This window comes from Pinus tabuliformis, chromosome 1_1 (genome assembly GCF_031772625.1).
Source record: "Pinus tabuliformis cultivar Carrire ecotype Pingquan chromosome 1_1, CPIR1, whole genome shotgun sequence".
Lineage (NCBI taxonomy): Eukaryota > Viridiplantae > Streptophyta > Pinopsida > Pinales > Pinaceae > Pinus > Pinus tabuliformis.
The window spans coordinates 312,390,490-312,416,164 of record NC_142297.1 but is presented as its reverse complement, the minus strand read 5'-3'; the positions used below and the strand labels follow the sequence as shown (position 1 = coordinate 312,416,164).

The 25,675-nt window shown below is 37.9% G+C and overlaps 1 protein-coding gene across 1 annotated transcript; it reads right to left on the bottom strand.

Annotated features, from left to right (window-relative positions):
* Window positions 1–15,274: 15,274 nt before the first annotated feature.
* LOC149212798 (disease resistance protein Roq1-like) lies at window positions 15,275–19,539 on the bottom strand. Its single transcript, XM_089391911.1, has 4 exons — window positions 18,672–19,539; window positions 17,477–18,563; window positions 17,095–17,358; window positions 15,275–16,932 (listed from the first exon to the last, which is right to left on the bottom strand). The coding sequence occupies exons 1-4, from the start codon at window positions 19,199–19,201 to the stop codon at window positions 15,454–15,456; spliced, it is 3,360 nt and encodes a 1,119-aa protein (XP_089248037.1). The 5' UTR covers window positions 19,202–19,539; the 3' UTR covers window positions 15,275–15,453.
* Window positions 19,540–25,675: the final 6,136 nt, after the last annotated feature.

Genomic DNA, 25,675 nt, shown 5'->3' with positions numbered 1-25,675 from the left:
TTTGTTTGTGGGGCCCTGATAATTTATTATGCAAAATTATCGGTGGCATCCACAGACCATATTTGTCGGTGTGGCACTTGAAAGTAAGTGGGTACAATAATTGCTTTCTCTCGGTATGCGAATTTTACCACCGACAACGCATGATGAATGGTTCGTATCAAATGTTCACTTAAAGTAATTAAGTAGGTAGGGAGGTTACCTTTGATTCCCGTGTTGGACTATTGTTTCAGTTTGTTGAAAAAGAAAAATTGAAGTCCGTTTTTTTATAAACTTTTTAAAGGAAACTGTAATGGTGTTTCTTAACCCTTGTTTCTTAAATTGTGTTTCTTTAAAGGTAAGTAGGATAGTGTTTAACATAATTTATGCGCCAATATAAGTTTGTTGATATAATTATGGGTAATTATATTGATTATATTTTACTATAGTATAATTAGATATAATAGTTAAAAAGTTAATAGATATTAATTGGTTGATTAATTATTGATCAAAAGGGAGATTGTTTTGATATATAAAGATGTTTGTTTTTGAGTGCTTATATGCAAAGATGTTATATGGAAGGATTTTTTAACACTGATCATTTGATTATTTATTTTTTAATAGGTAAGTTTTATATACAATTATATTTTATGTTTTTTTATGATAATTATTTATTTCTTCCCATAAAAGGATGAATCTCATTTGTTTTATGTTTTTTTCATTTTTGCGATGTATATTTTAGACATGAGGAAGATTTTCTAGCTTACATCACTTTCTATTCTATTGCGAGATATGTGAGGGATTAGAAGGTTGTTAATTTTGGCATACTTCAAAGGTAAGACACTTTTCAACATCAACTTCCTACCCTACCATGTTTTTTGTGAGCACATTTGATGAATGTGAAATGACATCATGTTTTGATAGTATTTACATATCTCCTTAATTAATACTTTGTGAGACAAAAAAAAAAAAAAAAGTCTAAAACTATAAGTTTTCAAAGATATAGTATGTTAAGTAATAGGTTTATCTTTTGAAAAGGTAGATATAGTATGTTAAGTAATAGGTTTATCTTTTGAAAAGGTTGTAAACAATAGGTGAACAATATAATAATAAACTATCATCTTATTTATTTGATCAATATTTTGTTAATTTTATTTACTTATTATCACATTATAATTTACACATTCTATTTTGAAGATGACATGCTTTAAGTATTTAACATATTTTTCATTAAAATTGGAAAATTTCTATTACAATGACTTCAACAACAAATACATTTCATTAAATTTGGAATTATATAATGGATTTAGAATTTAAAATTTTAACTAGATTAAGTTTGAAAATTGGTTACTTCACTACTTTCAATGTATCTATTCACCATTATTTGTCATAAAATTATCATGATAAAGTATATAAAAGAAATTTATATAAACTTACATCAACAAATATTTTACTGTCTTAATATTGGACTCCTTATGATATTTCTTTTAATATTATTTATGGCTTGTAGTAAAAAGTTGATTAATATTATTTGATGACAAGGATAATTTGTATGTTGGTATTGTTAACCAATTTAATTATAATTTCATATAGGAAATACTACATTGTCTGCGTTGGGTTACTATTCTAGTATATGTGTTAGGTTACTATTCTAGTATATGTGTTGAGTTACTATTCTAGTATATCGTTGGCCCAATTTTGAAGGGTTTATAAAATTGATTTAATGATAGATTTATAACAATATGTTTCTTATAGTAACACCTTTAATTTTAGGTATTATTAGTATTTTTTTTTGCATTGGCTATCATATTCTATTGTATTAAGAGGTTGATAACATTTTATAATAAACTTGAAAATATTATATAAGACTTATATTATGTTTAAATTTATTTTTTTAAACATCAAAACCAATTATAAAATATAAATTATAGCAATATATTATTTATTGTTTTCTATTAAATTAAATTTAAGTTGATAAATGATTACAAAACAAATAATAAATTATGCAAGAAATTTTTCTGAGATAAAATTATATAATGAAATTAATAAATAATAAATGGTTGATATTATTATCAACCTAAATTTTAGTTATATTTTCATGGTATGGCAAAAGTTTTGTCTAGATTGATTGAGTTATTATAGTAAGTCTAAGAGATGGCACCATTTTAGAGTGTTATATCTGTACAACTATTAAAATGACATAATATCTTTTTTTTTTAATTATTATTACAACAATTTTAATAATTTTCATAGTTACTTATTTTGTTTATGTTGAGAATTAAGGAAATGCACCCTAATTTCATATCCTCTTCATCAAAGCATGTCTTTCCCTATTGAAAGCATGGAAACAATATCATATGTGCAAGAAGAGGTTAAATAACACCGAACAATTGTTTGTAACTCTAACCAAAAACACCTTCAACTCAAATGGGATGGCATAAGGATGCCCAACCTTGGCTAGACCATTTAGAGATAAAGGAGGAGATCATTTTGAAGAATAATGACATTATTATTAAAGATATTATGGCAACAAAATTTAATTATTATTAAATAGTGGGTTGATAAAGTGTTATAGGGTAAAAGGAAACTAAAATATTATATCAAGGGTTGATCAAACTAAATCTCAAAAACTAAACATATCCAAACTTTTTTCTGAGTAGTGTAAAGAATAAAATAAACATTGTTAAAATAATAATAAATTTTCATGATCTTCATAGTTAAACTAGGGATTCGTCAATTCCAAAAACACCATGGGAGGAAAGTGTTTGTCACCTATATAACACTAAAAGGGTTGAATATGAAAATCGCTAAGTTCTCTTACATTGTCTAGTGCATACATATCTAAATTTCAATATTTTTGACAACAACCTTCTTGACCTTTAAACTCGAAAAAACTATGTTGATATTAAAATGTTTCTCTTAATGTTTTTCAAGCATGTAAATAAAATTCCAAAGAATTTTGAGTAATCTCTTTATGTGTTATAAAGGTCTAACAGACCATATTCACTCTTAATGGATGTTAATCATCATCATCATCTGTAATGCCCTCCTCCCACATCTACCCAAGTAACTGTCCAACTGGGGTAAACATGTGATGAGAAGTTACTATGATATGATTTGACCTCCTAATTCACCTTAAGGAAGTGGAGTTGATGGAAACACACCATACAAACTTCCCACATCAGCGACATGACTCCCAGGAACCATCCCAACCTCTTAGGTAACTAGCCCCTGAGTCTCATTGAGTGTTTAGACCAATTAACCCTTGGGCACTCGCATGATATGGGCATGCATGCATCTAGAAGGCTCTGAACGCTCCCACAACATGGTATGCTAGTGTCCAGGGATTTTTTTGCTTAATGTTGTGCCTACATCCCTAGGTTTTGAGCCACTTTTTCAGGCCCAAAGCCCATATCATTGCCTAGAACTAAATGACACCTTCAAAAAAAAAATATATAACACTGGAACGATGATACAAATGAAATTACTTGAACAAGGGTTTTACTGGATCCCTACTAGCCATGACAGGCATTTCTTCAAACATATCATGAATGTGTAATCTACATGTGTAAACAACATATCTAAGCATAGAGGTCTCATACTCATCTAAGAATCACTAAGAAGCATTGATGCCTCAACACATTAGCTACCAATTCATCCATTGGGCCATAGATACATTGTCCATTCATTCACAAGTGAAAATATGATGAGAGAGATATATAGCCACTACCATAATACTTGTTCATAACCAGCATAATAACAACAGAAATACCAAGGAAACAACAGCCATATGATCCACATATAAACCAGTATAATACTCATGAAATAATAAGGAGAAATAACCTCATATTAATGATGCAAAGGCCAACTAGTTATGGGACTTGCACGAACCACCCGACCGTAGACATGGTTGAGAAAAATATATCTTTAGCCAGTCACCCTTGTGCCATATTCCAAGCATGAATGTGGGATCTCATAAAACACATCAATCAAAAACCATTCAAGGCTTCCATAGACAAACCACCTCAACCCATCAAACAGTGATTCCACCTCACAGTTTGACATCACAAAACCATCATCATATTGGTCTCTACCTAAGCCTTCCAGGGCTCCACAACGTTTGTTCCAACCAAGGTTTCTAGGACTAGTAACTCAATCCACATCTTATACAGTGCTCCAGATCATTTGTCCAGCCAAGGCTCTAGGACTAGTAACTCAACCCACCAAGGGCTCCAAAGTGTTTGTCCAACTAAGGCTCTAGGACTAGTAACTCAACTTAAGTTGTTACAGGGCTCCAGAGTGTTTGTCCAACCAAGGCTCCAGGAACTAGTAACTCAACCCAAGCTAAAGGAAACATGAGAACCAACAAAAAAACATGGAAATAAACCCACAACACCATGACAATCCAAGAAGTGGTAAGGCTAGGAAAATCCATTGTCAATCCAGGAAATGCTTCATGCCAATGACAGATCATGTCCAATAAACTACATGCATATGCCATGCATGCCAAAACTAATGAGGAAAACACACATGCAACTCAATACCTACAAGCAAAACCCGTTGTAGTTGTTAATCCCGATGTCCTCCTACGCTTTCCTACTCTTCCTTTGCCTTCTTTCTCCAAAACTCCAAGTATGCCACACCCTCCAAGAGTGCTCCAAGAAAAATCTAAGTATCCAAGAGTATGAGAGAGAGAGAATAGGGGGAGAGCTCCAATACTGAACTGACAAAAGTCTGTGAATTGATCCTCATAAGACTTTTTATTAATGAGGCCTCTATTTTCTTCATTTTCCATTATTTTCCTTCAATTTCCTCCTCACATGCAACTTGTGACCTTTCACCTCCCTTTTCTCCTAATTTCCATTATTTTCATAAATAAATGTGTCATAATGTCATTTTTCCTTTCCAAAGCCTTAGTCAATTTCCTTAGCCATTAATTAACCACAAGTGATCCCCAACACTGTTTTTTGCCCAACATTAAGCTTGGAATAAGTGTCCCATCAACCGTGGTTATTTTAAGGCATGCCATCTCCTTTAGAAAGCTTGCAGAGTTTTTGTTCCCAACATCCTGAATGTGTCTTCAAAGTGTAGAATGGCTTTCTCCTGGGTAGCAATGTATTTGGGTGCTAAAGTAGCATCACTGGAGATGAGGTGATGCTTGCTAATGAAAACCTTTGGGCTCACTAGCTCTGCACTAATATACAATGGTTCCTTTTCCTTTTCCTAATATACAATGGTTCCTTTTCTGTGATCAGGAACATAAATAGGAATTATCTAAATTAATTTCTAATTATGATGAGCTGTTTCAGGAACCGAAGGGATTACCTCTGAAGAGGGAAATCCAACATGAGATCCATTTATAGCATGACGCTCCTTTACCGAATATTGGCATGTACAGGATGTCGACCATTGAGATGGGGGAAATCAAGAAACAAGTGCAGGCATTGCTGGACTAAGGGGTCATCAGGCCGAGCACTTCTCCGTGTGGCTCACCAATTGTCTTAGTCCCAAAGAAAGATAGCACATGGAGGATGTGTGTGGATTACCGCGCACTAAACAAAATTACGGTGAAAAATCGTTACCCTCTTCCACGCATAGATGATTTATTAGATCAATTAAAGAATGTTGTTTATTTCACCAAATTGGATTTGCGCAGTGGTTATCACCAAGTCCAAATTGTAGAAAAGGACGTGTGGAAAACCGCCTTCAAGACCAAACAGGGGTTGTTCGAATGGATGGTGATGCCATTCGGACTTTGCAATGCTCCAGCCACTTTTATGAGGGTCATGAATGATCTCTTTCAGCCTTTCATTGATGAATTTGTTCTTGTATATTTAGATGATATACTTGTCTTTAGTAAAAGTTGGGTTGAACATGTGTGTCATGTAAACAAAGTACTTGAAGTACTGAAAAAAGAAAAACTCTTTGTAAAATTGTCAAAGTGTGAGTTCGGGAAAACCTCTTTGGATTACCTAAGTCATATTGTTGGTCAGGGTCAGTTAAAGATTGATCCTTCTAAAATTGAAGCAATTCTAAATTGGCCTAAGCCTACTAGTGTAACCGAGGTCCGCAGCTTTTTAGGTGCAGTCCAGTATTGGAGGATATTTATTGCTAATTTCTCTGTTATTGTAGCACCTTTGCACACACTGATGAGTGTGAAACAGGTCTTCCAATGGGGAGGAAGACAATAAAAGTCCTTCGAAACATTGAAGGAAAATATTAGCACCGCGCCAGTCTTAGCCTTACTCGATCTCCAACAGCCATTCGAGATCGAAACTGATGCCAACGGTTATGCCATGGGAGTTGTATTGATGCAGCAAAACAAGCCGATTTGTTACCATTTTGAGAAGTTTTCTCAAGCTGTGATAAACTATCCCACTTATGACAAGGATCTTTATGCTTTGGTCCAGAGTGTAAAAAAGTGGAAACACTACCTGATCGGCAAGGAGACCATCATCCATACAGAACATCAGCCCTTGCAGTACCTTTAGTCATAGACCAGTTGCAACAATCTCATCATTTCAGGTGGATGGGCTTTCTTCAGAATTTTCATCTAGTAATAAAGTATAAGAAGCGTACTAGCAATAAAGTGGCCGATATGCTATCTCGCCCTCCTATTTTTGCTTCTGTTATTTTGCATAATGCTCTGTTATCTTTTGAGAGTTATGCTAAACAATATGCTAACGATGATGACTTTAAGGAGATTTATGCAAAACTAACCCATGGTTCTCAGGTGGAAAACTATCACTTGCAGGGGAAACTGTTGTATCACCTTGGCAAATTGTGTATTCCCACAGGGGAAAGAGTACATGTAATTCGAGAGGCCCACACCTCTCGTGTTTGGACACTTTGGTGTCGAAAAGACTTTATGTCATGTACAAATATTTTTTTTTTGGCCTCACATGAAGAACATTGTGACTCGCTATGTAAAGGGTTGTGTGATGTGTTCTGTTTCAAAGCCCTCTAATAGAAGACTCGGGCTCTACACACCACTCCCTATTCCCAGTCGTCCATGGGAAAGTGTGTCAATGGACTTTGTAGAAGGTTTACCTTTTTCTAGAAAGAGTCATGACTATTTGTATGTCATCATGGACCATTTTAGTAAGATGTGTATTCTAATGCCTTGTAAAAAGCAAATCACTATAGAGCAGACTACTTATCTTTTCTTTCAGCATGTTTGGGTCCATTTTGGGTTGCCCACATCGATTGTGTCAGATCGAGACTCTTGCTTTCTCGGAGAGTTTTGGACCAGCTTGTGGAAGATGATGGACACCAAGCTGAAAAGAAGCACGACATTTCATCCACAGACTGACAGATAGACAGAGGTTGTCAACCGCACCATGGTACACTTGTTACGAGGCTATTGTGGGAAACATCCTAAGTTGTGGGATGAGCATCTCCCATATGTGCAACATTCCTACAACCGAGCAGTGCATTCATCTACATAGCGTTCACCATTTGAGACATGTTTTGGTTACCTGCCAAAGGACCCTTTTGATATGGTCTTTGGAAGGGAAGATGACTCCAGTGGACGTAATGACAAGGACAAAGCTCAGCAGTTCATTCAGCGAATCCAATTGATTCACCAAGTAGTACAAGAGCAGTTGCAGAAAAGTCAAGCCCGTTACAAGGCTCGACATGATAAACACCGAGTCGACCATCAATTTCAAGTGGGCGACCAGGTGTGGTTCCATATCAACAAAGACAGGATGAAGGGAGAAGGGAAGAAGTTGTGACCAATCCAGTATGGACCATTTACCATTTTGGAGAAGATTGGAAATAATGCCTTTCATCTTGATTTGCCGATATATATGCAGATGTACTCAATAGTGAATGTGGAGAACTTAAACCTGTATGAACCACCTTTGATTATGGATACCGAGGAGGTGGGCACAGTTCCTACAGTTGATGATTTTGCACCAGAATATCTCGATGAGTTACCTGAAGACATCATTCTCAACAGAAGAACCAGGACTTCACGACGAGGAGATGTGGAATACCTTCGAGTTGGTTTCAAGGGGATGCACCCTAGCAAGGAAAAATGGTTGGAGAAAGAAAGAGTGAGGGAACAATTCCCTCACTTGCCAATTGACTAATAAAAGCTTTTGGCAGTCCAAAAGCTCCTCAATGGGGAGGATTAATCCAGGTGGATCTTCAAACACAGTGGCATGGAAAAGCTCAAAATTCAAAGTGGCAGAAAGGCAAGTATCTTGACATCAAATCGAAGTGCTCGTCACCCTGATTCCAACGGTGTGAATGACACTCCAATCCGAGTCCGGATGATGAAGTTATGGCAGAAAGAAGATTACTTTGATCCTTTGGAAAATATGGCTTTTTCCCTAAAAAATGGGTTTTTAGCTTTAAAAGGGAAATCACATCGAAAAACGTGCAAGGGGCAGACTTAACAACCCTCGATCAAGGATCGTCGATCTATCAGGTCGGAGGAAGACTAGAAATCGGCGATATCGTGGGCTTCAGAGCGACGATATAGCAATCACTGATATCGGTGTCAGCGAATCAAGTCAGCGAAACACAGGGCACAAGACCAGGACCTCTGGGCCGTTGCGATTGCGATCTGTCGATCAATGACGTGCAATCTTAGTCGTTGGATCGAGAAACAGATTGATGGCCAGGATTAAATTGGCGGTCGGCAAATCGACGATCTCCGATACCAAGGAGCGATGCGATGCAATGTGGACCGTCCAATCAAGGGACAGATCAACAGTCCAGATCTAATCGGCGTATCGGTGATCGGCGATGGACTTTAGTGATAGCGATTTGTGATGAGGACCGGACCCGATGGACTTATAGGTCCGATTTGATATATTTGAAGTCTGGCTTTTGCAGTTTTGGTCAGATTTTCAGTGTTTTATGGGGTTTTTATGTATTATTGTTTTAAACGATAAAAAGCCATTTTTTGGGGTTTTGTTGTGCCCACCGACCCTTCTACCTAACCAGCCTCTATTATAAATAAAACAACCCGATTTAAGTGGCCTTGAGACATTATAAAAGCCCGATGATTGGAAAAGTATGGAGGAGAGGATTTTTTTGTACGTAGTTCGACGCAGCAGCTTGCAGGAGGGTCTATTGATCATTTTGTCTGAATTGAGCAAATTTTATATGGTTTCTGCCTTTCTCGATGCCACGAACGCAGTGGTGCTATCCATTTCTTCATCTGAGCCCTCCTTTTCTCAACCATATTTCAGAATGGAGGTATAGACTCCTTTTATGTAATTGGTGATTGTATTCTCTTCTTTTCATGCCATTTAATCAATGAAGGCTTCCTCATTGATCGAGCAGGGCCCAAAGACGTAGTCCACATTGGACAAACTCTGCTATCAAGTCTTGGTGTCTTATTTTTGTGCCTTTATGTGTCTCTTCTCCTTTCTTATGTGCACATTAAATTTCTATGTTAAGTTGCAATTTTCACATGTGACTCTTTTCATACATCTATAAGCAAAAGATCCCTGGATCAGTCGCCTGAGCGGTACACTAGTTACATGGCCCTGGTTGGGGAGTGTGCAGATTCTTAGCCTTCTTCATTCGAGGAGGCAGTGTAACAACCAGTCTAGGTTGATGCAATGGTGCAGGAGTACGACTCCATGGTGTGGAACTGTGTTTGGGATGTTGTCCCAAGACCTCAGAACAAGTCAGTGGTGATTTCCATATGGCTTTACAAGGTAAAGCAGGTGGCTAATGGCAGCGTTGAGAAACACAAGGCAAGGTTTGTTGCCCGTGGTTTCTCACAGGTTGAGGGGGTCGACTACAATGAGACCTTTGCTCCTATAGCAAGGTACTCATCTATCAGATCGATGTTGGCACTATCAGCTCAGATGGGTTGGAGGATCCATCAGATGGACATGAAGAAAACATTCCTCAATGGGAAGATTGAGGAGGAGGTGTACATTGAGCAGCCAAAAGGTTTCAAGACCTTCGATCGTGAGTCGCATGTGTGCAGACTCAAGAGGGCTTTGTATGGGCTGAAGCAACCACCCCGTGCTTGGTACACCAGGATCGACAGCTATTTCACCAGGTTGGGCTTCACCAAAAGTGAAGTAGATGTGAACCTTTACCACATCATGGTAGAAGGTAAGTCATCGATCATTGTTCTTTATGTCGATGATCTGGTTTTGACAGGTGATGTTCAGCTGATCTAGTCTTGCAAGGAGGGCCTTGCAAGAGAGTTCGAAATGAAAGATATGGGTCTTATGCACTACTTTCTAGGCATGGAAGTGTGGTAGAGAGATGGAGATGTTTTTGTGTCTCAAGGCAAGTATTCCAATGAGATCCTCAGGTGGTTGCATATGGAGAAGTGCAAACCCATGCAGACTCCTCTAGCTGGGAACTGGAGGAAGGAGGATGCTACTTCAGGTGAGGTAGTAGCTGCTATTGTTTATCGGTAGCTGGTGGGTTCACTTATGTATTTGGTGAACACATGACCCGAATTATGCTTTGTGGTGAACCAGTTGAGTCATGCTATGGTTCAGCCTACCAAGTTGTTTTGGAAGGCAGCGAAGCATGTGTTGAGATACCTCAGAGGCACATCTCAGTATGATTTGTGGTACAGATGGACAAAGGGAGTGAAGCTTCAAGGCTTCACAGATGCAGATTGGGCAGGGAGTCCATCAGACTGGAAGAGCACTTTTGGAGGAATCTTCAACCTTGGTTTAGCTGCAGTTTCCTGGTACAACAGGAAACAGAGATCAGTTGCACTTAGCTCAGCAAAGGCTGAATACATGGCTGCTAGTCAAGCTGCATGTGAGGCCATTTGGATGCGAAATTTTCTAGTGGGATTGTTTGGTCAGAGGATGGATCCTACAGTGATCTACTATGATAATCAGAGTTGTATCAAACTCTCTGAGAATTCAGTTTTTCATGACAAGTCCAAGCACATAGATATCCGGTATCACCATCTTCGAGACTGTGTAGTCAAGAGGATCATGTTGTTGTTGTATGTTTCGACCGAGGAACAAGACGCAGATATTTTGACAAAGGCATTGTCAAAATGCAAGTTCGAGTTCCACAGAGACAGGATTGGGGTTACTGATACTCCATTTCTTGTTGAGAGGGAGTGTTGAAAATAGCAACAATAAATTCTAAAAATAGAAGTGCTAAAAATAGCACTGCTATAAATAGCATTTCGAGCTACCTTCCTATTTTAGTCAGTCCCTAAACTAAAATAGAGAAGTAAAATTCAAATTTGATCTTAGCAGCTGTTTGTAAAATAATTAATTAATTCATCATGAGTTAATTAGTTGTAGGAAATCAAACATGAAGTCTATGTGAAGACATGCAATAGTTTCTCCATTGATTGAGGAAGTTATCCCTTGATTAAAGGAGATGATGATGAGTTGTACTTTGAGTTGTAATTAGTTAGCTCAGTTATCTGAGTTAAGTCCAGTTAGATTAGTTCAAATAGTTTGTTGAACTAATTGTGAGTTCAGTTAGTTAATGCATGCATGCATGTAACTGCTGCACTTCAGATAACTGAATATTCTCTCATAAATAACTCATGCATGTCAGTTCAATCAGAGACCCAGTTGAGATCAGGTGATGGGACAGTGTACTATCAGTTGCAGGAATATTCCTTGGAGGATATCTCTTGCATGCAGAAGGAATTCATTCCTTAGAGATTGCGCAGTTACTTCTTCAGTTTAGTGAGTGTGTGATGAGGCCAATACACACAGGTGGCATCACTAGATGCCAAGAAAAACTGCGCAAGGAAATAGGAGGCTTGGAGGGCTGGAGGAAGACATATGTTGTGTCTATTTAGTCTGTGAGTTGTATTGTTTGATTGCAAAGAGAGAATGATAGCTTGTGGGCTGATTATTTCTGTAATTTGGACATATTTCCACTTGTACGATATTATAGAGATTGGGGTTTTAGGCTAAGGCTTTCCCTAGAGTATTCTTCTGTGTTCATGTTTGATTGCTTTCTCATTCTCAGTTATATGTTTTCTATTTGATCTTGCTCATATTTGATTAAGCTTCCGCAAAGTTTGTTGTAGAAGTAGATCTTGTATTTTGCTTTAGTATATTGCATAATCTATTGATCTACAGTGGGAAATTCTACACAAATATTGGAGGATGATGGACAATCGAGTTTGTGTGAATTAGTGTGAGTTTGTAGAATAAACTCATGATGTAGTATGTGTCACATACATTTATTAGTAAGCAAATCTAGCATGTTTTATAATGGTCTTTGTAAAGTATGTACCTGGTAACTCCAAGAGCTCGAGTGTGAAATGTAAGCCTGATAAGGCATGTGTAACCCCATACAATTCATGGTAATCTAAAAACCACTTTGTATTTGCAGTGTCGGTTTGTGGTAAGCTAAAAACCACATGTAAGAGTGAAGTGGGACATAGATTCCTGTTAGCATGGTTTAGGGTTAGCCGAGAAAACCCTCGGCCTGTTTGAGTCATGTCTTTTGGTGTGCCTTAGTGGCTGGAGTGCCCTAGTGGCAGGTTTGTAGCCCAGAGTCGCTGGAGTGCCCTAGTGGCAGGTTTGTAGCCCAGAGTCGCTGGAGTGCCCTAGTGGCAGGTTTGTAGCCCAGAGTCGCCGGAGTGCCCTAGTGGCAAGGTTGTGGCTGAGAGCCCTTGTTGGCATGGTTGAGGGTGATCCGATAAAACCTAGAGCATGGTTACGGGTAATCCGATAAAACCCATGGTGATATTGGAGGGGGATTTACAGGTATAGGTACATTTATGCAGTTATAATGGTTGACAGAATCATGTGTGCGAAGGACATCCTACAAGACTGACGATTGCAGCGGTTAGCACCCATGTATTCTGGTGGATGGTTGCTCCTTTATATGGACATCAACATATTTTTTTGTTATGTTTGACCACAACTAGACTTTGCAGATTGATATTGAGACAAGTACTCATTAAGGGGGTGTGTTGGAATATGTAATTCTTACTTGTTTTAATTGTGACTATTTCTATTTGGAGGAGTCTGTTCCTAACTATGTTCCTAACTTTGTGTGTGGTTGAGATATTCACTCAACCAACAGATTGTGTGTCCAAGATAGTTTTCTTATCATGAGACAATACTCATGTATCTATGTAATATCATATTTGATTAATAGATAGTAAGATAGTTTGCACTATCGGTTTCTTATCAATATGGTGAAAGATGGGAACTTGTATAAAAGTCTTCAATTGTTTTATAGAAGTTATAAAATTTTGAACCATTGTATAATAACACCATTGAGTAAACCTTTTTTAACATAAATTCTATAAATTTTATTTATATAAAAAGCAACAAATGTACAAGATGGATTTACACAAGTAGCTAATCTTTGTACTATCTTGCTAGGGAGTTGCAATAATTTGCTATTCATGATTTACTAGATTCAAAGCCACTCAAGTCAAAATTCAACAAATATTAGGATTGACTTTATAACTTTAATTTATGCTTGGAACAAGATTAAAATTTGAGGGGCGATATTAACAACAATTTGATAGAAATCATTATTATAATAATACCATTGAGTAACATAAAAAAATTTAAACAAAAACTAGGAGTTTTTATTTATATAAAAAGACAAATGCACAAGATGGGTTACATAAGTAGATAATCCTTGTGTCCTTTGCCAAGAACTACAGGGACTTGTTATTTAGGATTTACTAGATACAAAAGGATTGGGAACCTATGAACTAGGGAATGAGTTGGTTGAAAATGTGTCCAATTAAAAAGCAATCTTTTTTTCCCTGATTGGGTAGTCAAATTGGCTTGGGAGTAAAACCAATTTGTTGTTATGTTGTTGCATGTGGAATCTCAGTCTTTTTTTTCATTCGAAGTTCTATGTTGCAGTGTATTTTTGCGACCAAAGTTCTAATTTTGGTAAAATTAGTAAAAATAGCTTATAATTTGAGATTTCTGGTCTTTGTTTCAAATTGTATGTGTTTGAGGATGATAAATGAGTTCCCTAAAACAAAACAAAACAAAAAGAGTCTTGGACTTGTACAAGGTAGGATAATTCCCTACAAAAAAATGTATTTCCTTTTCCAAAGTGTTGTTTATTTACAAAATTGTTATAGTCCTTTGTAGACACATGTTTCAAACTATAAAAAAAATTTCTTTGTACTGATTAAGGTTGTTTATAGCAGGAGGAAGTGATCAAGAATAAATATCGAGGAACTGTACCAAAACAACCTCTAATTTTGAAGGTAGCAAATCACAATCAATTTCTTCAACATAAGACTCATGATTTGTAAGGCTCAAAGAAGTAGTATTGCAGTAAGATTTAATTGTAGCATGTTCCTTGCCTTTTCTTGATATTTTTCTATATTTTAACAATTGTCAAAGAAACATTAATCAGTACTATATGCTATTGCCTTACAACATTTCATTTGCAACCTCACGTGCAATTGCTAGTTTACACATTTCTAAAGTAACTGAACCCCTACATGCTATTCTTCAGAAGATCCTGGCTTTCCATGAATCTTCTCACCAAAATGTCCTCTCGCCAAATGCTCATGATACATGACTCTGCGGTTGCTTAATTTCTGGCACCAATGGTTTTAGACTTTTTGGATCTCCGTTAAAAGGAGAAGCTGTCGGATCCTTCTACATTATGTGGGCTGTTTCTTCCAGTTTTGTAATCTGTGGCAATCTTGGACAAGCGGGCTATATAGATGTGTTTTATGGGTTTTTCCTGGTTCAGTCACTGGTTGATTTGGACTATCTGTCTTTTGTTATTATGCAAATAGTGGGGGGTTTTATCTTATAGCTCTTTCATCTGTCTTACGTTTTTCCTGTTTCAGTCACTGGTTGACTTGGACTATCTGTCTATTGTTATTCAGCAAATAGTGGAGGGCTTTATCTTACAGCTCATTCATCTGTCTTATGTACTGAAGACCTTTTATATTTTCTTAATATAAATCTATACTGGTTTTTTTCCTCTGAAAAAAAAATATTTGTCTGAAATGAATGATTTTTTCCAATTTCCATAACCTCTAAAGGTATCCATATTGCCATATTACATTACAAATTAATTAAAATTTTAATCAACTAAGTCTTACATCAACTTAATTTAAGAAAATTATAAATATCTTTTTATAATATTTAAATTTAATAATAATATTATAGATCCATTTAAATTTAATTTATTAATAAAAACATATTTGTATTATTTTATGTTAAAAAAAAAAAAAATTGAATTACTCAAACTTTAAGATCTTTGAATTATATGAAACTATATTGATGCATATAAAAATAATGGAAATAATATAATTATTATTTATAAAGATAAATCATACATTAATAATGATAAATTGTGCTTGAGAATGGAGTAAATGAAATCCACTCAATATACTTTATCTTCTTCACCTTATAGACGGCAAAAATATTTAAGCCCGCCAAAATTTGAAGGAAAATGTCGAGCTAACAGGTAGTGATGACAGAATACATACATGTAGGCTATTCCTTTGAAGGTTAATGACGGAGCTGCAATTATGAATTGTTTTTCATATCAAAACCTCGGCTTAAAAAATGGAGTAGATAACCTCGGCATTTTGAATATCTTCCTGTTCCCAGCTGAATCTATGATTGTTTCGAGGTTCGTCCAGTTCCCCGCTGAATCTGGGAGCCCCTGCAGGGCGGAGCAGTTGCTCGAGTTGATTTCTGTGAGGTTCGTCCAGTTCCCCGCTGAATCTGGGAGCCCCTGCAGGGCGGAGCAGTTGCTCAAGTTGATTTCTGTGAGGTTCGTCCAGTTCCCAGCTGAATCTGGGAGCCCCTGCAAAGCGGAGCACTTTCTCAAGTCGATCTTTTTGAGGTTCGTCCAGTTCCCAACTGAATCTGGGAGCCCCTGCAAAGTGGAGCACTCGCTCAAGTCGATTTTTTTGAGGTTCGCCCAGTTCCCAGCTGAATCTGGGAGCCCCTGCAGGGCGGAGCAGTAGCTCAAGTTGATTTTTGTGAGGTTCGTCCAGTTCCCAGCTGAATCTGGGAGCCCCTGCAGGGCGAAGCAGTACTTCAAGTTGATTTCTGTGAGGTTCGTCCAGTTCCCAGCTGAATCTGGGAGCCCCTGCAGGGGGGAGCAGTGGCACAAGTCGATTTCTGTGAGGTTCGTCCAGTTCCCAGCTGAATCTGGGAGCCCCTGCAGGGCCCAGCAGTTGTTCAAGATCATCTCTGTGAGGTTCGTCCAGTTCCCAGCTGAATCTGGGAGCCCCTGCAAAGTGAGGCAGCATGTCAAGTCGATTTTTTTGAGGTTCGTCAAGTTCCCAGCTGAATCTGGGAGCCCCTGCAGGGCGTAGCAGTCGGTCAAGATCATCTCTGTGAGGTTCCTCCAGTTCCCAGCTGAATCTGGGAACTCCTGCAAAGTGCAGCACTCTCTCAAGTCGATCTTTTTGAGGTTCGTCCAGTTCCCAGCCGAATCTGGGAGCCCCTGCAGGGCGGAGCAGTGCCTCAAGTCGATTTCTGTGAGGTTCGTCCAGTTCCCAGCTAAATCTGGGAGCCCCTGCAAAGCGGAGCACTCTCTCAAGTCGATCTTTTTGAGGTTCGTCCAGTTCCCAGCTGAATCTGGGAGCCCCTGCAGAGCAGAGCACTGGCTCAAGTCGATTTCTGTGAGGTTCGTCCAGTTCCCAGCTGAATCTGGGAGTCCCTGTAGGGCGGAGCAGCTGCTTATATTGATTTCTCTGAGGCTCGTCCAGTTCCCAGCTGAATCTGGGAGTCCCTGTAGGGCGGAGCACCTGTGCAAGTAGATACGTTGGATGTTCTTCCAATTTCCCGCTGAATTTGGGAGAAACCTGATATTTTTACATTGCTCTAACTTCAAGAGTTTCAAGGAATGCATACCACAGACTTCGTCTGGCAAAGTTTCAAGAGGAACACCGTCCAACCATCCACCCGTCCATTGCAGGACAAATTTTTCAAGGTGCTTGAGCGTTCCAATGGACTTTGGAACATTCCAAAGGCGAGCATCAATATTCAATTCCCTCAACTGCAGAGGTGCCTGCAATGTTCACATGTTCGAACGTGGGTTTTATCCTCTCCATTTCAACACTCTGGTAATGTATGCGAAGACAAGACAAAACTGAAGAGCAAAGCAATTTTTACAATTTGAAGAAAAAACAAAACAAACAGTTTTGTGAATGTGAAGAAACAACATGACTACCTGAGATTGATTTTGCCAGAGTGTTTCCATTTCTTCCCCTTCTATATGCAAAACTCGCAAATTCTTTAGAGAAATCCAGGAAGGTAGGGAGAAATACGGACAGGAATCCCAGTGGAGCCACACTGGATTGGGTGGCTGTGGAACATTTAATATTCTTTCCACGCTATTACCTTGAGCCCTAAGCAGCTGCAATTCACGCATATTAGTTGGTATTTCCAAAGATTCTGCAGGGTCAGTCCTGTCGACCATGCTGATTCCCCGCACCTGAATTGTCCATTCGGGGCTGTTAGAGTCAAGATTGACAATATGGCAAAGTTTTTAAAATAAAAAGCAGGAGAAACACAAGTTTGATAAAGCTGGACGAAAGCTGCAAAATACGTACAGGTGAATGGTCGGACACAATGTCATCTGACCGCCAAAGCCGATGCGGAATTTCTCTTTTTGCGATCTGTCTACCCAGGTCGCGAAGGTGGTCGTGCATTCTTAGACGGTTCTTACTGTCCACCTCCACCAGGGATTTGTTTTCTAGGTTCCGAAGACCCAGCCATCCTTGCCACTGGGATCCGTCCCATATTCTTATGGCGGTATCCCTGTCTTCTCCTATAAAGAAACACGCAATATCTAAGAATATATGCTGCTCCTCTTCATCCAGGCTGTCATAACTAATTTTGAGACTGCCCAGGATATCACTGGGAAGTATTTTGGAGATTTTGTGTAGTTGCGCTTTCCAATATTCCAAATTCTTTCCATAAAGAAGTCCTCCAATGACTTTGAGAGACAGTGGCAATCCGTCGCAGGCATTCAAAAACTCTTCAACCAGTTCTTTAAATCCCATACCAGGATATGGCTGGTTGAAGGCATGCGAACAGAATAGCTCTCGCGAGTGTTCTGAATCTAGTCCTGTTTGCTTGTATATAAAACACTCGCGAATACCCGAGCTTATAAGAAGATCCTTGTCCCTAGATGTGACTAAGATTAAGCTAGATGAATGAATGGCATGTTTACTTGGTAAAAATAATGCATCTAATTGACTCATATGATCAACGTCATCCATAACCACGAGAACCCAGGGAGAATGTGAGAGATGTCTTTTGAGCGTCTTTATGCCTTCATGGGTGCTGCTTATGTGTACATCTCCTTGACCCAAGTCTTTAAGAAGCCTGCTCTGCAACTCGTTTAGAAGGCCCTTGGCTGCATTTTCTCTCACATCAGAGAGAAAACAAGATTGATCATACTTTGATCTGTGTCGATTGAAGAGTTCCTTTGCGAGGGTCGATTTTCCGACCCCGCCAAGACCCACAATTCCAACAGCTGTAGATTGCTCGCTTTGGCGCTGTGATAACACTGTGCTCTCAAAATCCTCCACTTTGTCGTTGAGGCCAGTTGGATATTTAGCGACATCCAGCGGTGTTTTCCCAACCTCTATGAAAACTTGTTCAACGACCTTCTGGACGAGCAGCCCCTCATCACTGAATATTGTTCACAATTTAATCATAAGTACAGAAATAAAGTACGACATACCAAATAATCAATCCAGTCAATAACTAAGAAGAACAGAGAGACTTGAATTCCCTTACCCGTCACACGCGTTCAGCTCAAAACCGCTTATTTCTGCGACAACAGAAAGAGCGTTCATCCATTTTTCAATAGTATGGGAGTCGTGTCTTGGTTTAGAATCGAATGCTCTCTTCTTTGCGAGAATGCGCAGATCTTGAGCATACACTCCATTTCCACTCCGCACCCATCGAAGTTCTGAAGGATTGACCTTATAGAAGACCGGAATTATTGTTTTCCCGGTCTCCAGCATCTGGACGAGTTCATTGAGACACCAGGGTGATTCCGCGTATTTTGGAGAGAAAATTGCAATATGGAGGGAGGCTGTATTAATAGCCCCTTCGATTTGAGGTTTTAAATTGTCACCGGCTTGCAATTCCTCGATGTCAAGAAATACCCTTAATCCTTGTCTACTAAGGTTATGGTAGAGATGGCTGGCGAGGCCTTTCTTGACATCGGGACCCCGATGGTTAATAAAAACGTCAAATGGATAGTAGTTGTTGCCGATCTCATATGAAGTAGAAGGAGATGCAGATGCAGATGCAGAGGCCATGGGATACAGTAGAGAGTTATGATAGAAAAATGAAAGGTGAAGAAATAGGCGAGAGAGATTGCGTGGTTGAACTCACCCTCAAAATCTTGGTCGTCCTGGATCTCACAAGTGCAAAGTGCGTACCAGCTGCAACTTCTGTGTGGTGCGTACCAGCTGCAACTTCTGTGTGTCTGTATATGTCAATACTTGGCCAATCCCTCGATCCCACAAGTGCAAAGTGCGTACCAGTGAGCTCCAACTCTAAGACGCTCTGCGTCTCTGTATCGCAATATTTTGCCAATCGGTTGAAAACAAAACAAAACTGCACTGAAATCTGGATGATTTATTTGAGTTGCATATATTTCCCTTCTCGTTTTTATTAAAATATTATTTTACGATTCATTGAATGGAAGTAGTCCGTTGATTTGAACGGGAAAGGAAGAAGTTTCGTGGTTGGGCCCTCACATAAAGCAAATCTGTTTACCACAATCAATTGTTTGTGGGGCCCTGATAATTTATTATGCAAAATAGGTGGCATCCACAGACCATATTTGTCGGTGTGGCACTTGTAAAAGTAAGTGGGTACAATAATTGCTTTCTCTCGGAAGGCGAATCTTACCACCGACAACGCATGATGAATGGTTCGTATCAAATGTTCACTTAAAGTAATTACGTCGGTAGGCAGGTTACCTTTAATTCCAGCGTTGGACTATTGTTTATGTAATAGGTTTATCTTTTGAGAAGGCTGTAAACACTAGGTGAACAATATAATAATAAACTATCATCTTATTATGATCAATACTTTGTTAGTTTTATTTACTTAACATATTTAAAATATTTTTTATTAAAATTAGAAAAATTCTATTACAATGACTTCAAAAACAAATACATTTCATTAAATTTGGAATTATACAATGGATCTAGAATTTAAAACTTTAACTAGATTAAGTTTGAAAATTGGTTACTTCACTACTTTCAATGTATCTATTCACCATTATTTGTCATAAACTTATCATGATAAAGTATATAAAAGAAATTTATATAAACTTACATCAACAAATATTTCACTCTCTTAATATTGGACTCCTTATAATATTTCTTCTAATATTATTTATGGCTTGTGGGAAAAAGTTAATTAATATTATTTGATGACAAGGATAATTTGTATGTTAGTATTGTTAACCAATTTAATTATAATTTGATATAGGAAATACTACAGTGTCTGTGTTGGGTTACTATTCTAGTATATGTGTTAGGTTACTATTCTAGTATATGTGTTGAGTTACTATTCTAGTATATCGTTGGCGCAATTTTGAAGGGTTTATAAAATTGATTTAATGATGGATTTATAACAATATGTTTCTTATAGTAACAACTTTAATTTTAGGTATTATTAATATTTTTTTTTGCATTGGCTATCATATTCTATTATGTTAAGAGGTTGATAACATTTTATAATAAACATGAAAATATTATATAAGACTTATATTATGTTTAAATTTATTTTTTTAAACATCAAAACCAATTATATAATATAAATTATAGCAACGTATTATTTATTGTTTTCTATTAAATTAAATTTAAGTTGATAAATGATTACATAACAAATAATAAGTTATGCAAGAAATTTTTCTAAGATAAAATTATATAATGAAATTAATAAATAATAAATGGTTGATATTATTATTAACCTAAATTTTAGTTATATTTTCATGGTATGGCAAATGTTTTGTCTAGATTGATTGAGTTATTATAGTAAGTCTAAGAGATGGCACCATTTTAGAGTGTTAGATAGTACAACTATTAAAATGACATAACACCTTTTTTTAATTATTATTACAACAATTTTAATAATTTTCATAGTTACTTATTTTGTTTATGTTGAGAATTAAGGAAATACACCCTAATGTCATATCCTCTTCATCAAAGCATGTCTTTCCCCATTGAAAGCATGGAAACAATATCATATGTACAAGAAGAGGTTAAATAACACCAAACATGAGAGGTTTCCTAAAATTGTTTGTAACTCTAACCAAAAACACCTTCAACTCAAATGGGATGGCATAAGGATGCCCAACCTTGGCTAGACCATTCAGAGATAAAAGAGGAGATCATTTTGAAGAATAATGACATTATTATTAAAGATATTATGGCAACAAAATTTAATTATTATTAAATAGTGGGGTGATAAAGTGTTATAGGGTAAAAGGAAACTAAAATATTATATCAAGGGTTGATCAAACTAAATCTCAAAAACTAAACATATCCAAACTTTTTTCTGAGTAGTGTAAAGAATAAAATAAACATTGTTAAAATAATAATAATAAATTTTCATGATCTTCATAGTTAAACTAGGGATTCGTCAATTCCAAAAACACCATGGAGGAAATGCTTCATGCCAAAACTACAACGGGTTTTGCTTCATGCCAATGCAACTCAATACCTACAAGAAAAACATGTTGTAGTTGTTGATCCCAATGTCCTCTTGCGCTTTCCTACTCTTCCTTTGCCTTCTTTCTCCAAAACTCCAAGTATGCCACACCCTCCAAGAGTGCTCCAAGAAAACTCTAAGTGTCCAAGAGTATGAGAGAGAGAAAATAGGGGGAGAGCTCCAATACTGAACTGACAAAAGTCTGTGAATTGATCCTCATAAGACTTTTTATTAATGAGGCCTCTATTTTCTTCATTTTCCATTATTTTCCTTCAATTTCCTCCTCACATGCAACCTATGACCTTTCACCTCCCTTTTCTCCTAATTTCCATTATTTTCATAAATAAATGTGTCATAATGTCATTTTTCCTTTCCAAAGCCTTAGTCAATTTCCTTAGCCATTAATTAACCACAAGTGATCCCCAACACTGTTTTTTTGCCCAAAATTCAGCTTGGAATAAGTGTCCCATCAACCGTGGTTATTTTAAGGCATGCCATATGCGTGCCATCTCCTTTAGAAAGCTTGCAGACTTTTTGTTCCCAACATCATGAATGTGTCTTCAAAGTGTAGAATGACTTTCTCTTGGGTAGCAATGTATTTGGGTGCTAAAGTAGCATCACTAGAGATGAGACGATGCTTGCTAATGAAAACCTTTGGGCTCACTAACTCTACACTAATATACAATGGTTCCTTTTCCTCCTTTGCCATTACCCTTTTCACCTCCTCATCTCTTGTCTCCTCGTGAGTCATCCAAGATGCTAAATCCATCAGCTACATATCTCCCAATCTTGAATTAGGATCCCAAAAATTCATATTTGTCAAAATGAGGTTGTGCATGTAAAATTCAAGCAATTTTGCTATGTCTTCCATGTTAGTTTGGTTGCAAAATTTAATGAAATTCTTGTAGTCCTGAAATGGAAAAGATCCATATTGTGCCAAAGCTTTGATTTGGAACTGCAGCCACTTTTATTTAAGAAAAATGACATAAGACTTTGATGGTTATCTGTATTGTAGTGCTTCCATGGAGTGACATGACATGGTGGCAAGTTGTGTTTTCTTCTCCTGCAACCTCTCTCTCAACCTCATGTTTTTTGCCTGTAGTTTATCCTTCATCATAGACTCTGTCATTCTCAAATCTCTTAACTTCTTGCCCATTTCAATGACCTTTTCTTCCACGAGGCCTATATCCTCTACCTTCTTAGATTTAGCATTTTTCATCCACCTGTGGGTTATAATTCTCTCTATCTCCAACTCATAAAGGAGTGGGATTGAAAAATTTTCAGGGATAATCCTTCCTCCTTCAATGAATTTGGAGTAGGAGCTCAAGCTAGGTTGTGGGATAGGTTCTTGGAGCTCTTGTAGGTATTTTTCAACAGTCTTTGAGGTGGTGGCTTCCACTTGTGAATGTTTCTTGTGCTCCTGTAGCTTCCCATGTCCTGCATGTAGCAGACTCTGCCCCTCCTGTAGCAAACCATGTCTCTCCTGTAGCAAACCCATATCCTCCTGTAGCTTTTCTTTTTCCTCTTCCTCAAAGGGAGATTGTGTCCTTGGCTTATTAAAGGTGATAGACCTAGTGGTAGGGCTACCCACAGATGTTATGGATGACTCATCAATAATTATAGGAACCCTTGTAGGAGTTTGTGGCTTCCCTTGTCTAATTCTAGTGCTCCTTCCAATTCTAAAATACATTTGACTTGGTCTTGATTGCTACCTATTGGGCTTAACAGGAGTGCCCAATGTAGCTAAGGTTGAAACTACTTCCTATTCAGTGTCTTCTGCTCCTTGGAGTGGAGAAGTCTCCTCGGGGCTTATTCCTTTGTCTCCTTTCTTCTCCTCCTCTTCTCCTTTCATCTCTACTTCTCCTTCCTCTGTCTTTACCACATCTTTTTCCTCTGTTTTTCTTTCTTCTTCTTTTGTTCTTGTTGCCTCTTCCTCCTCTGTCTTTTCTCCTTCTTATTCCTTTTCTTTTCCTTCTCTTCCTCTAACATTAGGGGTTGAAGTCTCTCGTGGTGTGAGGACTTGTGTTTCTATGAAAATCTCCCTATCCATGTCCACAAATTTGTTCCATATGATAGGGATTCTCAAGTGGTTCAGATCATCTACCATTATCAATTTCATGAGGCCATGGTGAACTAAATGCAGTTGTTTTCCTTCCCTTTCCTTCTGACTCATATCCATGATTGACTGCAGAAGGAAATGAGGGACACTAAGTCTTTGAGAAAGGGATAATTCTACCTTGAATATCACCTCCTAGAGTAGCCTGAAGTGGTAGGCATAAACCACACTTAATCTCCCTTCACAAGATCTATATTTAAGGATATGGTAAGCTACCTCATCCCAAGGGTAAGGCAAACTTTCTCTTCTCACTCCATTCATGTCTTTTACAGGCTTCTCTTTTGAAATGAAGAAGTTTTTCCTAAATGTGACACTTACTTGCTTCTCTTCTTTGCATCATCTAACTCTTAGAGGCAAGATGGTCACTCGGCTGATGGTTTCAAGACTTAGAAAGATGGCCAACCCTTTGAAAATAGTTGTGGCACTTTCTTCCTCTTGAGAGTGTAATTCCATGGAAAATTCATGGGAAACATCATCATCGTACCCCTTTAGCAGCTCAAAGAAACCCGACCACTAGTGGTTTCTGAAGATGTCAACTATAAGAGGGTGTTTGTGAATTCTCCTAGTGTCTGAGGGTTCCCTTCTATTATATCCTCCCCCCCATCTCTTATCTATTACTCCTTGATGCTATATAGGTGTGGAATTCAAAAAAAAAAAAAATCAAATAGTCTCAATGGTGAAACAATGGCACAAAAAGTGGTGATATAGTGGCATAGTGCTTATTAATAGTGAGGAAGAAGGGTTCTAGAATTGATATCAACCAAACTATTTTGAGACATGGGGTAAGGCATCGCAACACTCTCATTTCCTGGCATAGCCCTCATAATACCAGTCTGGTATTTGGTCCCCAGGGCCACGCCAACTAGAAAAGGTTACATTGCAATAGGGGTATTCCCTATTCCTCCTGAGGATAATATGACACCCCATACATCACATACCCAGGTAGCGCCTATGCCACAAGCAGTGTCAATACCAACACTAGCTGAGATAAAACCAAAGGATTATAAAAAAGGTAAAAAGGCAGAAGCCCCAAACGCTCCTTCCTCTAATGTCCCTCAACTCTACGCCTTGTGTGAAACCATAGGGCACCCCACCAATGAGTGTCGTGAATTAAAAGAGCTTAAAGCTCTGATACATGCCCCAAAAGATCTTGTAAACCCTCCCCCCTATCAAGAAGAAGAACACACCCACACATCTTAAAGCATTATGCACCAATCACGAATGTGCCATCTATGCAGAGTACGATAATTATACCCATCGTTTCCCTGAAGTTCCTTGATACCAGGATGCATTAGTTGCACTCACCCAATCCAATTCCCCATTACTCTCGACAGAGGATGGTTCCAAAAATATTTTTTACATCATATGAGAAGAATCTTCTTTCTCCTCTCCTTCGATAGGTCCATCAACCTCCAACCATGATCGGAGGTGATCTCAACAAACATATACCACACCGTTACCTACTTGTGCTCTATGCGACACACCAAAACATTTAATTAACTAATTCCCTGATCTATAGGAATTCAATTGATTATTTCATGTTCGCAATGTCACCCAACCAATTAAATCAAGGTACAAACATCACACTTTCCAAATTTGTGTGAGAAACCATCACGTTCGACGTTGTCCCCATATTTCTCAATTCTTTCCATTGTTAGGATTCATGTGGCGATTTATCGCATAGAATTATGATTTGGCCGGATTAGAGACCGAACCATCAAATCATTTTCCACCCACTAGGAATGAAGCATCAGGGTCCGTTCTGTGTGTGTTTGAGGAGAAACGAAAACCAACAACAAAGCCATATCCATGTCATCTTATCCCCCCTACCACCACCAATACAAATCTTATTTTCCATAAGGTAGCGAGGCATCAACAACCTGTACTATGAGGTAGGTATGTAGAATCTGTACTAATACGACTCATAGAAATAAGGCATTCCCTATGT